Here is a 16,016-nt window from a genome sequence, read left to right on the forward strand (position 1 = left end):
AAATAATGCAGCCATTCCTTTAAACAGTACAAGAGATTCGGGAGTACAGAAGGGTTTTTTTTCTTTTGCCAGTTGGAGTATGCCTCAGCATGCTATGCAAAGCAACATTGTTTGTTGAGAAGGACACAGAAACCACATGCCAGCAGAAGAATGAACAGAATGATTTCCTGCAAGAGAATCTATCAGCTTTTCGTTTCAGTGAAGTTGTTCATAGCGCTGCTTAGTGCAAGCTCCTGTCCACTAGATGGAGCCCCAAGGCAAGTAGTGCTCAGCTCACAACGCCGGGTCTACCCCGAGAAGCTGAATTTCCAGAGGAAATATACGAGTACAAAAAGTGGCCTGAAAAAGTAAAACCAAAAGAGTTTAAGAGCTCGAGCTGAATTCGGACCTTAGTTCGTAAAAGCGCTTCGACTGTAGTACGCCAGAAGGAAAGCACAGACCCTTCGTCCTCCACATTTTTGGCTACTTAAACCTTAAAAACCCAAATGCTTTAAACAAAATAAAATTAACTTTGTGTATTCTTCCAAGAAATTTAGAAGACTTTCATATGACTCTGTCTGTTGCATAGAAATGCAGCTTCACCTGCCCACAGCGGGTGAAATGGACGAAATTACAGGATACCAGCAACATCATCTATTTCCTCTCTGTTGGCCCAGACAACAGCAATGCCAGCATCCATCAGGAAAACATGTTTCCAACAAGCAACAGTCCTTGGAGACCGTTCTGCTATGGCTTGGTCTGCTGTGCCCTCAGCCCCTCATAGAAGTGTCAGTTTGCCTGCCTGCATTCTGCTTCATAGAGCCACGCCGGCAGAAAATGTTTATCTTCATATATGAAATAGGGTCAAGAAACAAAAATCTCTGCAATTCACAGCCAGAGCCAAAACCACCAATCAAGGACCTCAGTTTGATTTGCATTTAATTTGACCAACAACTCTTCTTCATGCAGTCTGTTCAAAGTTGATCCTCAGCTGCTGATGTACCACCTTTTAGGTAACTGTCCTACAATGTGACTGTAGACCAATAGTGCTATACAGCTCATCCTCACATGTGTGCCTAACCTCATCACCATGAGCTATCTTTACTGCCAGTGGAGAAAGCCATTTCACAAATGCAATTCATCCCATTCTGAAGTAAATAGCTAAAATTTGTCCTCCTAGAGTAAGTAGTTTGGATGTGGATGTCAAATTTGCATAGTCCTAGAGACAGGCAAAATGGCCCCTGCTTCACAGAGGAGATGCATTTTCTTAGCTCTGTGTTTAACAGTACATGCAGTACCCTCATGAACACAAACACGAGCTTTTCTCTCAGATTCACTACATTTGCAAGGCAACTTACAACTATCTGAAAAAATTTGACTTTTCCCTGGAATCCCTCCACTGCTGAAGTGACAAAACTTTGGCTTTTAAATTAAACATACAAGCCTAGAGACACAAAGATAAGTCAGAAATTCTCAATTGCAAAAGCTTCAAAACTGCATGTAAAAGTTTGGAAAATGCAGGGCAGGAGGATACTGACATAGGAAATCTCATGCAGGAGACAGAAACATAAACCTCGAGTCTTTAAGTTACTTCAGGAAAGGTTAGTCACATTCTGGTTAGATGATGGCATAATCTGTCCCCCCCCAGACACCATGGTCTGTCTCTGTTCTTATGAAAAGTCAGACTTCTGATGTTTACCAGTTTATATCAGCTCTGCACAGCAGCAGGGATGGTAAGGGGTACCAGCCATGCTGGGAGAAGACAACCTAGACTTGATCATGCCAAAATGGACAACAGCAAAGTCAAGGCTTGCTGAGTTGTTAACCTGTTTCTGACTGCCTAGAACCGACCCTGGGATACCAGCTTTCTTCAAAAGTAGCTTCTGAAGGCGGAACACGTTGGCTATTCATGAATTTAACAGGAGACAGAATCTAGCAGGAGATAGTCAGGCATGGTAATTAAGTCATCAATACTGTTACAACGGCTGAGTGCACTTCAGCACCCTTTTGGACTAGGACACGTGGTACTTTCCCAAACAATTCCTGAGTAGAGGCATGATTCAGCCTGAGCCAGGCATCATTTCCCATGGAGGTCTGAATGTAGTTCCCCTGTTCTGCTAGCTAAGATAACTTTATGGTGCAGATATAGTCATGCCAGTAGTTAGTTCCAGGTACCAGTGTAAATCACAGAAGTCATATCCCTGTTCATTTTATTAGAACATACGTACAACAGCTGGCAAGCCCAGAACTTGTTAGCTTTAAAAATGGAAGACTTGTTGAGAACGAAAAACCACTTAGAAATACTGGCATTTGCAGTGAGAACAGGGTGGGAGACGTGCACCAGGGAGTAGTAAGGCGGTGAAGCAGCTTGTTCACCGAGGCAAGGTCACCAGCAATCTTGTAAGCCTGTAATTTAAGGGAGGGAGAAGGAAACCTATCACTTCATCCTCGTGTGTGTTTCAGCTTTTTTTTTTTTGCTGCCTCCTACACTTCATCTGCCACTGCTTTAATCTGCCCATTTTCTGAGTTTCACATGGCTCTGTTACTGCTCTGTGTCAGGGAGATATTCCTTTATCAGCTGCAGGCTCCTCACTATGCTGAGGTCGCTTTCTCACACACTGGCAACTGTTTCTTCTCCCCACAACATCTTCAGCTATTCTTTTAATTAACCATTTAATCAAGCAACAATCATTCACTTGCTTTCCATATTTATGTTAGCTACTAAGGAATTTTTATTTTCTGAGTTACTTTCCTCCTGTGCTTCATTAGATCATCATAGCATGATTAGCTCCCTCAACACGAGAATAAAAAGTGAATGGGTGAGCCTTTATGCTCTGGGGCAGTACTCTCAAGATAATTAGAAGCTTATAATGTTAGAAACATGGCATCCTTGTTCAGTTTTTCCTGAAATTACTCAGTAGCCCTGTGCAACCTGAAGATATTGTAAGAATTTGCAAAATGCAGAGTATCTAAAGCATATTTCAGGCACTGAGATCTTCAGTCACAAATTAATAAAGAAGTGAGGATGTAATGCAGCCTTAGGTAGACCAGCAGGAATATTACTATTTCAACCAACTTTTCATAATATCCAGCCTGAGTCTTTTTAGCTGCAGAATAAGCAAAACTTAATCTGATTTCTTCCTGCACTTCCTAAACGAACAAGCGAACAACTGATGATTATCTTGAACAGCACCCTTTCAGCAAATCAAAGATTTCTCCTGTTTCCCACTCAGAGATTCATTTTCTAGATTAAACAAAGCCCGTGGTCTGAAACCTTCTTCATTTCCCAAACCTCCTGTTTCCTTTGCTGCCCTCTGAATTCTCTCCGGTGAGTCTACATTTCCAGTCAAGGACAATGCCTGAAAGTAGATGCAGTATTTCAGCCAGCCTCACCTCTGTGAAGAAGAGAAGTGTCATTGAACCTCATTTTACAAATAATGCTGCTGTCCAGACTTTTGTAAATGGCAAATTTCTCATTGACACATAAAAGAAGCACACATGTAAGACAATATACTTTGCTTTCCAGTATCACCCTGAGGGACTTGGGATTCTGCCACCTGGCCAGTTGCTCCCTACCTCCATTTGATATTTAATTTCTCATCCACAAATACAACACTGTGCCATTCAGGAAATTCCCTGCTGTTCACTTCACTTAGGATCAGCCCATGGTTTTCATGCCTTACTTCAGACTCCTTGCTTTTTGCAGTATCTGTTCACTGCATGACTCCATCCCCAGAAGATGCATGCTGTGACACTGTGTGATATAACACACTGGAAAGTAAACTTCTTTTTGCTGTCACGAAGTTCATTCTTCTTGCCAGCCATGGCATATGGGGAAAAAAACCACACTCAGCCTTCATGTGAGTGACACAGAAAGTAAATCCTGAAAAGGAAACACGAGGAAACTGATATGCTTCTTACTACAAGACAGAGACAAACGTGAGACAGACCACATGGTTAAAGCATCACATAAAAGGTGCCCAGGATCTTCTCCAGGGAACTGACATGAAACAGATTTTTATGGCATCACCAAAAAAACCCAAAAACCAAACCAAACCAACCAACAAAAAAAAAAAAAAAAAAAAAAATCCCACCCCAAAAACAAAACAAAACAAAACAAAAAAAACCCCCAAAGCTTGCTTGAAGTATCTCATGGCCTGAACAGTATGGGAAAACTAACCTTGTGTTGTGCCCAGGAGATAAATGACTTTGTTCTGATGAACTTGGGGAAGAAAAATCGAAGTTGGAAGTGTTTCAGAGGAATAGCACGTTCTGATCAACAGCCTGAGCACACCCTGGGCACCAGCAAAACCAAATAGCTCACTGAGCACGTGAGTTACTTGCTGCTCACCTGGAACATCATGCGCAAGGCAAAGCAGTCTCAGGCACATCTCCTTGAAAGATTCATGTCTGTACTCACAGCCTAAGCCAGTAAAAACACAATCTGCATCTACCAAAGTATTTACACTGTTATAGTTTTGACTATGCTGGCTCCTCTGGTTAAAAGACTTCCTGTCCTCTTGTTGGTGTATTTTCCAGTTCCTCTATGTTTAGTATTTACCACGTTTATACTACCTCCCATTGACAGCACTGCAGTTGGCTTGTTCAGTCTGTCCTGCACTTTCCTACAGTTTCACAGAATAGTAGCAGTTGGAAGGAACCCCTGGAGAGCCTATGGCCCAATCTCCCAGCTAGAGCACATTCACCTAGAGCAGGTTGCACAGGAATCCTTCTAGACAGGTTTTGAATGACTCCAGAGATGAAGACCTCCCTGGGCAGCCCATTCAAGGCCATTCTGAAAGAGGAGAGGTAAATGCAAGGCATCTTTCAGTTCTAACCTGTTAATAGCAAAGGCCTCCAGAAAATACACGTTTTTAATATCTGTATCAGCCATTAAATGAGAATTTTCCCCTGAGGTATTTTGCTTTCTGTGCTTGTTAGCAAATATGGTACTGGCTTATGGAACACAAAATGATCCCACATAACCCTGAGAGTGACACTTTTTACTGTTACTGTAAAAAATTGTGTTCTCCACTGAGTCACCAAGGTACTGCATTTTACTGAAAGACTTCTGCTCTGGCAGGAGGGTTGGACTGGATAACCTTTCGAGGTCCCCTCCAACCACTGACAGTCTGTGATTCTGTGTAACTCTGCTAGAGCAAACAGACCAAGCACAGGAGTTTCTGATAGAGCAGTTATGCCAGCTAAGGTTTTGAGGGCATTTTTATCTATTTGGGAAGAAAAGCAATGCACATGTATTACGTACAGTGCTATATGCAAACTATACAGTGCTCTCTAAACAGCCCCAAAGCTACTCTAATACATAAAAAAACCCCAATGTTACACAGAGTAATGACTTCGATGAATTGGTTATGCTCTTAAACAGGCAGCGTATTTTATGTAAGCTGCAATGACCCCTTTGAACACCAGAGGACATTTAGTTACCCCAATTTGTCTCTTGAATGGCATCCAGAGGCAAGAACAGTGGGAATAATGAGGAAACTCAGTCTGGGGACTGGCACAGAGAAAGGCCCTTTTGTGTGGCAGCAGAATCCCACATGCTCACTTTCACACACAGACAAAGGAGGACGAGGAACATTTATCTCTTCTGGTTTTTCTAATTTTTTTCCTTAAGGTCTGCAGCACAAAATTCCTCATAGGCAAGTTATCAGCAAGGAGGAAGCATTCTGTGTGCAAAGGCCCAGCCTGGGAGTTTAGTGATATTGCTTACTGCAAATGCCACACAGCAGGAGAATCTGCTATAAAAGGAGGAAATGTCTGAGAACTGTGAGAGAAAATCACAAATACAGCTGCTGCTTTAATCACTGCACCAAGTTTCCAATGGTGAGCTCAATTTGCCGTGTTGCTGAACCACTAACAGAATGGCAGAGAAACTCTTGGTAGTCGATGGAGAAGCTGGGGTGAATTAAAGCCAAAGTAGAATGGCAAAGTTAAGTCTTATCCTGCTCATCACACTGTGTTGCTACTGCATTTTGACTTCAGTTGTTAAGCAAGACAGATGCACAGCAGCAATTGGACCTCTCTGCTGAGAAGAATGCAAACTAGGAAATCAGAGAGCCAGCAAGAGACAGCACTGCCTGCAGTAAAGGTGACCCACAGCTGACAACCAACCAAACGTGTTGGTTTTCATCCCTGATCTTGGGCCATTTCATCTTTTGCAATAAAACTCTGCTGCACAAACTGAACAACACTGAGAGCACAGGCCAGAGTCTGAACCTGTCTGCAGTGTTCAGCACCTTTTTGTGTCCCATCTCACGCGCATTTTGTCTCACAGCATCATCACACTGTTGTGACAAGAAGAGATGAGACTGCCTTCAGCCTGCAAGGTCTGGGACAGTGTGTCTCTGACCTTCTTAAAGCACAAAAGGCATGAGGAGAGGTACGAGGGACACTATTAATAAAGAGTATGGCAGCACAACTGCCACAGATTTTAAAAGGATAGAAGCAGACTCACACTGAAAATAGTCACTGTAGGCAACCAATGCAAGCTAATACAACTGTAAGTCCCAATGAGCTGGAGCACTTCTGTTTCAGAGAGATAAGATTTGGGACAAACCCAAATTTTGTGCTCACCACCACCCCTATAGGCTTACCAATCACTGTGATCATCTTAAAGGTCTTTTCCAACCTAAATGATTCTATGAAACTAATTCATCAGCAATGGCCTTTTTTTTCCCAGGCACATTCAAACAACTTATCTCCACCACACTGCAGACTAAGTGCCAAACAACCCAAATGTCCCCTTAGCCACATTTGAAAAAATTACTTGTACAGCTCCACATTTACATTATCTCCATGTGCCATCCAAATCCATCAATTTACAACTCTCATTCAGCCAGACATCTCAAATCCTCCTTTTTAGACCAGGATATGCACAAAACGCAGAGAGAGAGACTAGTCCTCTTCTGTCAGAGGCAACTTGCCAGAGCTTCAAAGTGAGTAAGGGAAAACCAGTTTGACCCTTTTCTCTGCCTGGGGAAAAGTGAAGTCTTTTTGCCATGTCCCATTGACACAAAGGTTTTCTGGATGCATTTTTCAGTCTTTCCTCTGCAAACTGCTATCAGTTTGATACCACAGCATGAAGTAATGAAACATCTGATGGACCTTAACAAGAAAACAACTCTCTAGCCTAGTTTGGAGAACAGCCATTCAGAAGGAACATACATTCCTTTGCTGTTAGACTTCTTCAGAATATTTTTAAATCATCTGGAGTATTGGCATATCCAAGCATTTTGATAACTTAAACCACAAGTTTCTGCTCATACTAGCTTTCCTAGGTAGCTCTACTGTGAGGCCTCCCTAAATGAAATGCAGCTAATCCTGACAGAAAACATTATCTTCTTAACTACAGTGCTGCACCTTTTGCCCTGATCACAGTTTTGACTGTACAAGCAGAACTCACTCTGTCTACATCAGGCCACTCCTGCAACTTATATACGAAGTGCTCCAGAGACCCACCACATCATGCCCATTTTGCCTCTATAATCACTGAATCACAGAATGACTGGATTGGAAAGGACCTTAAAGATCTCTCAGTTCCAACCCCACAGCCACAGGTAAGGACACCTCCCACTAGACCAGGTTGCTCAAAGGCTCAATGAACTTGGTCTTGAACACTGCCTTGGAGGAAGCATCCTCATCTAAGACCAACCTGTTGCAGCGCCTCACCCCTCACACACTAAAGAATTTATTCCCAATATTTAATGCAAATCTACTTTCTGTGCATTTGAAGCTGCTACTCCTTGCCCTATCACTACCCTTCCTGATAGTCACAGAATCTTGTGTCCAAACCCATCTGTCCGGTAGGCCCCATTTTAGTACCGGAAAGCTGCTACAAGATTTCCTGTGAGCCTTCTGCAGGCTAAACAATCTAAACTCACTCAGTCTGCCCTCACAGAGGAGGTACTCCAGGTCATCTTCGTGGCCCTCCACTAGACCTGCTCATCTTTCCTACAATGGGGGTCTCAGAGCTCAATACAGTACTCTAGGCAGGGTTTCATGACAGTGGAGTAGAGGAAGAGAATCACCTTCCTCAAAAATCACCTCGATGCAGCCCAAGATGGGCTTGGTTTTCTGGGCTGTAAGCAGACATTACAAGGTTACATTCAATTTTTCATCCACCAACATTCCCAAGTCCTTTTCTGCAGGGCTTTTCTAAATCCACCTATTGGTCAGCCTGTATTTGTCCCTCGGTCATCCAAATCCATGTGCAGGACCTTGTGTTTGGCTTTGTTGAACCTCCTGAGGTTCACCGAGGCTCACCTTCCGAGCCTGTCAAAGTCTCTCTGGATGGCAGCCCTTCCCTCCAGCATGTTAACCACATCACACAGCTTGGCTTTGGCAAACTTGCTAAGGATGCTTTGACCACATGTTGCCAACCAAAAAGCCAGGCAGCACTGGTTCTGGTACCAATCTCTGAGGTGTACTACCATCACTAGTCTCCACTCGACACCGAGCCATTGACCACAGCTCTTTGAGGGGGGGAGAAGAGCAGACCACGGTCTCCCTCCCTGCACAGGGCAGGCTGCTGAAGAGACGGTCCTGGTGGCAGAAGGCCTACCTGGCAACTCGCCACGGCTCTGGGTTTGAGCACCGTGGGTAGCCTGCAGGTGAGGGTAGGCCAGGTTTGAAACCCTCCTCACACAGCTTCAAACTGACTGCACATTATGCTCTCATGGTTTGAAATTTAGACAGTGCCTACCTCTGCTCTGCCCAGACATCCAAAACAGGCTTTCAAAGATTCAGAAAAGGTAAAGCCAAACTACTTACGCCTCTGAAAGCATTTCAGTCTTTCCTCCGTAGCCTGACGTGCAACCACAACACACAGCCAGTGTTTCCTTCTGATGCAGCAACGCATTTCAGGAGGGCAGGCTGCGTAACAGCAAGCCACAGACGTGACCTGGGGGAGGCGTTTGAGCCCCAGCTGAGCACAGCTCTCAAGCACAGCCTGTAAAACTTACTGCCCCGGGTACCCCAAATTCCTTTCTCCTCTTCCTTCCCGCCGCCGCCGCCGCGGTTTGAGCGGGCGCAGAAGGCGGGAAACTGCTGCCGCTTCCCCACACGGCTGCGCGGGCCTGAAGCAGGAGCAGCGGAAGGCTCTTTGCCGCACACGGGCTGGCCTACGTGGGAGCTGCTGCTGCTGCTGCAATCGGGCTGGCGCTTGGCTGGGTTTTCGCGCCCAGTACAAAATGGTAAAGGGACACTTTATCTAGACAAGCTTAAATAGAGCAAGGGAAAGCAGAAAGAGAGGCTCCCGCCCTGAAAGAGCTCATGACAGAGTGCCCGACAGGGCAGGCTCCTGCCGTGACTGGACCGTCCCCGCTTTCGGGCGGCTCCTACCTTTCAGCACAGCTTTCAGCTTTACACCGCCCCTGCTCTCGAATGGTTCTCCCCACTTTCCTTCCCTCATCGCTTTTCACAGTATCACAGTATCATCAGGGTTGGAAGAGACCTCACAGATCATCAAGTCCAACCCTTTACCACAGAGCTCAAGGCTAGACCATGGCACCAAGTGCCACGTCCAACCTTGCCTTGAAGTGTCCCAGGGACGGCGACTCCACCACCTCCCCGGGCAGCCCATTCCAGTGTCCAATCACTCTCCCAGTGAAGAACTTTCTCCTCACCTCAAGCCTAAATCTCCCCTGGCGCAGCCTGAGGCTGTGTCCTCTTGTTCTGGCACTGGCCACCTGAGCTTTTGCTGCAGTCCTGTCTCATCCACCGCCAGAGACCATTATCTCCCTGCCTTTTCCAGTGGCTCTGCACTGTCAGTGTCACCTCATGGTTGCCACCCAGCTGAGGAGCTCACAGGCGTATGCACATCTTGGCTGTCTCCTGCTTGGCTCATTAAGAGTTACGTTTTACCTACCAGCGGCAAAGCAATAGTTTTGTTTCCACAGTAAGCAATTTACTTCTGGAAGAATTTGTTCTTTTAACAGTTGGAGGTGCAGTCATCAAAAGTCTTGAAATACTGTTTCTTTATCTTGGGTTACTTTTAGCCAGTTTTCCCTCCCTTCCTTTCTTCAATCCAGTTCCACTGCTGTTTGCAATGGTCACATGGACATCATCACCTACAACATTGCCCCCAGTGTTTCAAGTTCGGTCTGGCATGGATCCATTAGCTGGGTTAGCCAGCACAGTACGGACGATCCCAGCAGCCTCTTGGAGCTTGGATACCAAACCCCATTACCATCACCATCTTTATTCAAACAGTGACTGTAACCATGGGATCTTGCATTTTAAAATCTCTTGCAGTCATTGTCACCTAGGAGATGCTGAACAAGTAGGAGCTTAGCCACAGATAATTGTCAGAAGTCATAGTTTGCAGGGTGGATCAAATGATCCTTTCTCTGACTGGGAAGCTTTCCATGTGACTATTGCAAAGTAAAACATTAGGAATAATTTCCCCTGAAAATACAGCTGCTTACAACTCTGCTCACACATGGCACTGTAAAACAAGTAGCCAGAGGTGCTGGGTAGAAGGAGAAAAGAGAAGACCCATGTAAGATGGAGAGCTAACACAGGCACTAAGGAAATTACTGGAACCCCAGTTACTTAACAACAGATATAGATGTGAAATTTACAGTTCTTATATGTAATTATGTACACTATTGCCATGGATGTTGTCTATAAAAACACCAGTGAATACAACAGAAACAAAAGTGTCTTGTACCTGCCTAGATACAACCTCTTGAGGTGGGAGAAGGAATCCTTTAAAACCCTGAAAAAGAGGCCATTTGAAAAGTGCCTTGCTTTTCCAAGTAGAACAAAAAGGTGGAAGAAGAACAGAGCCTGCAGGCTTAGCTTTGTGTGTCAACACAAACATTGCTGTGCAGACAAATCTTCATCTACTGCCCTTTAATTAAATGAGCTATCCCAGAGTTTTCTAAGATCAAAGAGAGAAACAAAGAAAAAGAAAACTATATGGGAAGAGAGCAAACAATGAGGTCTCTGTTTCCTTCATGAAATCCACTGGGGGAACCACCGTTTTACTGCAGAGCCACAAGCCTTTTCTATTTACAAATCCAAAGGCCAGTGCTAAACTTTCGAAGATGCTTGTGCCGGGTTCTGTTTCCAATTACCTACACACTGTGTGGTTTCCTAACTGGGGTTCTTGCTGAAACCATAATTACTCTAAAGTAAGCACTATCTACAACTGTTAGCTTGGATCAACGGGCTATGCTCCATGTCTCCAGCAGCCCCATACTGCCTGAAGGAAAATGCCTTCTTTACTATTCAAAGAACCCAGCTAAGCTTAGATATATTTGGCCTTTAGATGTAGGCCAGTTGCCCAGCTGTAACTGGCAAGTGGACATAAAGGGAAGCGAGAGGCTGCACAGGATGCTTGAGCACCTAGAAGCAGCAATTGGCCCCATGGGCTGAAAAACAGTACCTGTAGAGGATTTCCAGCTTGCAGATCTCCAGGTCTCCAGTTTTGAAGGAAAAAGGGATGCTATATGTAGGACTGCAGGAAGCCTCTCTTTGGGTAAGCAGGCTGTGCCCGTGAAACACAGCAAAGCACCCTTGCTAGATAGTTTGGATCAGGACAGAGCTGCCACGTGGCCAAGAGGAATTCTTTGTTCAGAAATTTTAAAGCAGAAGTGCTGCAGCAATCACCAGCTGGCTGGCAGAAGCAAGAACTGACCGTTCAGTGAACTGCACCACCAAAACTGCTTTCAAAGTCTTAACACAGGGATGAACAGCACACCTATGAAATCGAATGAAAATGCAGCACTTTCCAGGAAGTGGGTTTGGTTGTTTCTTAGCTCCACCTATTATGAGGGGATTTGACTTTATTACGTTTAATTTTGTACTTTTTTTTTTTACTGGCAGAATGCTAAATTCTCTTAAGTCTACAGGACTGTAAAGAGCAGTAAAGTGTTCTTTTCTACGACTTCTTCAGGAAGAGGGGAGGAAAAAGGAGATCCTATCTGTTTGAATTCACACAAAAGACTCTAATACCTGTTTGGTGCTTTTGATTATTACCGTTAACACAAAGATATTGTCAGCCTCAAAATGTTAAAAAGTTGAAGTTAACTTAAAATTTGAACATATTCAACCTTAGTTATGTGCAGACTACAAAGCACTCATTATCATTTCAGATAGAGGGAGCAGATAAGAGCCTGCAAGAAAAAACTCCACTATTTCAGCAGTGCATGGGCAAGGGGTGAAGGTGGAGGAACAGCCACAGGAGCACTATTACCACTCACAGCCTGTCCATGTCTGTATAGTAACTCACCTGGTTCTTCCTCCACAGACACCTGTGCACCACCAGAGACCAGGAGTCCTTCTGCCTGTGCAGCACCCAGCAGTGTCCTGGGTTCAGGTGCAAAGGATGACGCTAAAGTTCACAATCGGGGATAAAAGTACAAAGAGTTTCACTCCAGCTTTTTTACTCTGTTCAGCTCCATAAGAAGAAAATACTAAATTCAAATGGAGCAAACATAATAAAAAAACAGGAATCAGTAAAATAATGCACCCCACAGGATTAGCCAATATTCCCAAAGTGCTTTACTCATGCTAAAAGTGAATTTATTTCCAACACCTGATGGGATGAGTTGTCTTTCATTCCCTACCCCCACATTTGTCTTCAGAGAAAAATGAAGTTTAAACAGCTTTCCCCCAGTAGTAGGTGGAAGTTTATGGCAGAATCAGAAATAAAACTAGGTCTTCCAAAATGTCTCAATTTCCTGTTGCAAGAGCAGCAGAAACTAATTGTTCAGTCACTGAGTGTGTACAAGCATATGTAGGAGTCAGAGTAACTTCAACAGGGAACTGTTTCCTAGATAATCCCAGATTCTCTGCACCTCAGATTTCTTCCTGCTGAGAAGGCTTCCCTCCAGCCTCCTCTTTCTCCTCATAATCTTCCCCCATTGTAATCAGTCATGCTGCAGCAATGCAGTAGCTCTGTGGAGGTCACTTTGTTGGCTGGGCTGACTTCCTTTTTTTTTAGTGCCCTCAGAGAGCAATGCAAGTTAAAAAAAAATTAATCTGTTTCCTGGATCCCTCTGCACTTAAACTGCACGTGGGATGATGAAGAAACCTACAGCACATTGCAGCTCCTTCAAATACAGCAGCAATATCAAGAGCAGCCAATGCAAATACTGATTTTTAGACTGCCCCTTCAAAAGTACCTTCTTTTACAAGTTCTCTTTTACCACGTGTAAGCTGAGTTATTCTCTCGGCTCTTGGGAACGAAGGGCAACCTTGTAATTTGAGTCAGAGGAAGCCTGGAACTGCTTTCCTCAGAGACCTACCAAGGAGTAACAACTGAGCCCCTGCACCTCTCCTGTTCTCGGGAGAAGGAATGCATAGCTTCACTCTTTTCTGCAGGCACTGAGCCAGACAGTCTGGTCAGAAAAGCAGTGGGGAGCCAGAACAAACTCTCTTTCCCATGTCCTTACAGACCTTGCTCACAACAAGTACCAGGTAAGCAGACTCTGCTCCTTCCTCTCCTTGGCTGGAGGCACAATGGCGCTTTCTCAGCTGGGATAAAATAATGTTATAAGCATGCACCGAGATACACCTATAAACAAACAACCTGCTCAGAAACTCTGACATAGCACTGACAGCAAGCATGGTGGTGATTCTCCTTGCCATTACTGCAGTTGCCAGCTGAGTCTAATCAAGTGTCAGCATTTTCTTTAATTAGAAGAATATGTGAGAGCCACAGCCTATCTCTGCAGATGATAGATTCATTTATCCATGCAGAATGGGTAAAAATTGCTACCAATTTTACCAGTCAAAAATTCTGCAATGGTTTTTCACATGTGCAAAGACCTGCAGAGCAGCAGAGGGGAAAAGAAAGAAAAAAAGAGGGGAAAACCACAGAAAAAGCCCAGCTTCTTCTGCAGTGCACTAACAAGCTGTCAATAAACTAGGCTCTGACTACCCAGATAGTGGTTTCTAATGGTGTGGGAATTAATTCTGCGGCAGCCTGTGCTCTTGCTTCCTTTCTGAGACCTCTACATGGTTAATGCTGCAGTCCTGCAGTTATTTTTTTTTCTTGCAGCCACAGCCATAAGCACAGACAAGCTTAACAAAAAGGACAGAACTCTTGCCTTCAGTCCATGTTACAACTAATTTAATTGCTCACAACTTTATTTACTTCCTTAGCTCATAGTTTATTGCACCATTCTGCCAAGAGGTAGATGGATTAGGTCTTCAACATGTCATCTAGAAACTTATGGCTTTATGAAGGGGGAAAATCAGCAAGCTAAGGCAAGTGTGCCTTCTGAGGAAATGAAAAGAGTTTCATTTGTTTCCATAACATATTTTTTCCAAATTTATAGTCCCCCTGCACAACCTACTGGAATGCTCAAGCAGAGAGAGGAATACAGGCAACCTATAAAGATATAAAGACAGCAAGAGAAAAGAGGGAGAAAAAGATAGGAGGACAAGAAAATGAAGGGGGGGGGGGGGAAGTGGATAAGAAGGAGAAAAATACACCACCTTCAGAAGTCTCCATACAGCAGCTCACTGGGGATTTCACCAGAACTTTGCACTGCCAGCACATGGAGACAGCGCAGCCACGAAGGGCATGGATTAAAACCGCCAGGCATATTTGGTTTGCTGTCTCCTTCCCAGGATAGCTGTCATTCAGACGATGCTCATTCAGCTCCCCTCTGTCATTGCTTACTGCTGGAGTGCCCTGCCAAGCAGGTGTCACCACTGAGCTTACTCACCAACAGAGGCTCACAGCAGCATTTATGATTTATGAGACTGAAATACTCCTCACACTCATTTAGAACAGAAGCCTGTAGGTACTGCCACATCTGAGTAATAAAAGCTGATTGCTCCCCTGACCTACTTTTTAGCCACATCATTTATTTAGACTGTGATTTTTTTCTCTTCTGTTTACAGGTGCCTAGCCAACACAAGCCTGAAACAGGAATGGGGTGTGTTTCTAGGCATGGCCCCAGTATGAATAGTTACTCATTTGAGCTGTCACTGTCCCCACTCACAAGTACATTTGTCCATGGGCTGTAAACTCATGCTCAATGACACTCTTGCTCCACACAGCTGACAATTACTTGGTGTGACATGGGAGTTCCCAGGTATACACAATGACTTCCCTGCTTGTGCCTTCTAGGAACTGAGGCAGACTTGTCTTTCCAGCAAAACTTCTCTGCCTTCGGGGAGTACAAGTCAACACCAACTGACCCCAGATGTTTCCATATGAAATCCTTTGTGTTTTCTGAAGTCAAGCTCTTTGACACAAGTGATGCTACAAATATGCATTGTACCTGGACACAGATGATGACAGGGGATCCTCCACACCCAAATCTAAAGGAATTGAGAGATGAATCCTTCGTGGTAGCTGGTAGTTTCAGTATTTCTGAAATGGAAAATTAATCTAGTGACATGGCACAAGTTACTGGACCCAGCCATACAACCAGACTCTGGATACACTTGAAGCTGAAGTCTGGTGTCTAAGAATCCTGAGAGGTGCAAAAAGTTGAATGAACTAAGCAAGAGTATATAACTGATATGAAGTAGCACTAAGCTTCCTGACATCTACTTTACAGCACAGACAAAAATGACAGAATTAAGGAATTTATGTTCTACTGAAGTTTAAAAATACACACATTCAGATTACTGATTGTCTGAAACTTACCCTATCAGAGCTTTTATTTCTCTTCTCCAGGGGAGGGCCCTAGGCATGCAGGGCCTACAACAGACCCAGAACCCTCGGGCTGAACGGAGCAAGCTTTCTGGCAGTTGAAGCAGTCTGGCTGTTATTCCAGGTTTATCCAGCTTTAAGCAGGAGTAAAATTTCGTTGCTCTGAAGAAAATGTAAGAAAGCTAAAATAGGTAGAGCTTGTGTGTCAGGCCATCTGGGAAACCCCACCTAGTCTCTTTATGAATCCTAGAGTTTGAAGATGGGTTGTATGACTTCATTTCTTGCAAATTATCAGGTGGAAAATAAGTAGGAGACAAAGTACAAAATTCAAGTTCTGTTTGATTCGACTGTACTGCTGTAAACCTAATCCAACCAAAAATGTGACATGTCACATAAG

The 16,016-nt window shown here is 44.2% G+C and overlaps 1 protein-coding gene across 1 annotated transcript in view; it reads right to left on the bottom strand.

Moving 5' to 3' along the window:
- MYOM2 (myomesin 2) overlaps positions 1–14,991 on the bottom strand; it is a 106,166-nt gene extending 91,175 nt beyond the window's left edge. The window contains exons 1-3 of the mRNA XM_064146746.1: positions 14,961–14,991; positions 12,236–12,337; positions 8,961–9,164 (exon numbers count right to left, since the gene is read on the bottom strand). Of these exons, the coding sequence (XP_064002816.1) occupies positions 8,961–9,164; positions 12,236–12,337; positions 14,961–14,991 (337 nt within the window). The remainder of the gene's footprint in view (positions 1–8,960; positions 9,165–12,235; positions 12,338–14,960) is intronic.
- Between the last annotated feature and the right edge of the window lie 1,025 nt (positions 14,992–16,016).

This window comes from Pogoniulus pusillus, chromosome 7, assembly GCF_015220805.1.
Source record: "Pogoniulus pusillus isolate bPogPus1 chromosome 7, bPogPus1.pri, whole genome shotgun sequence".
Classification (NCBI taxonomy): Eukaryota; Metazoa; Chordata; class Aves; order Piciformes; family Lybiidae; genus Pogoniulus; species Pogoniulus pusillus.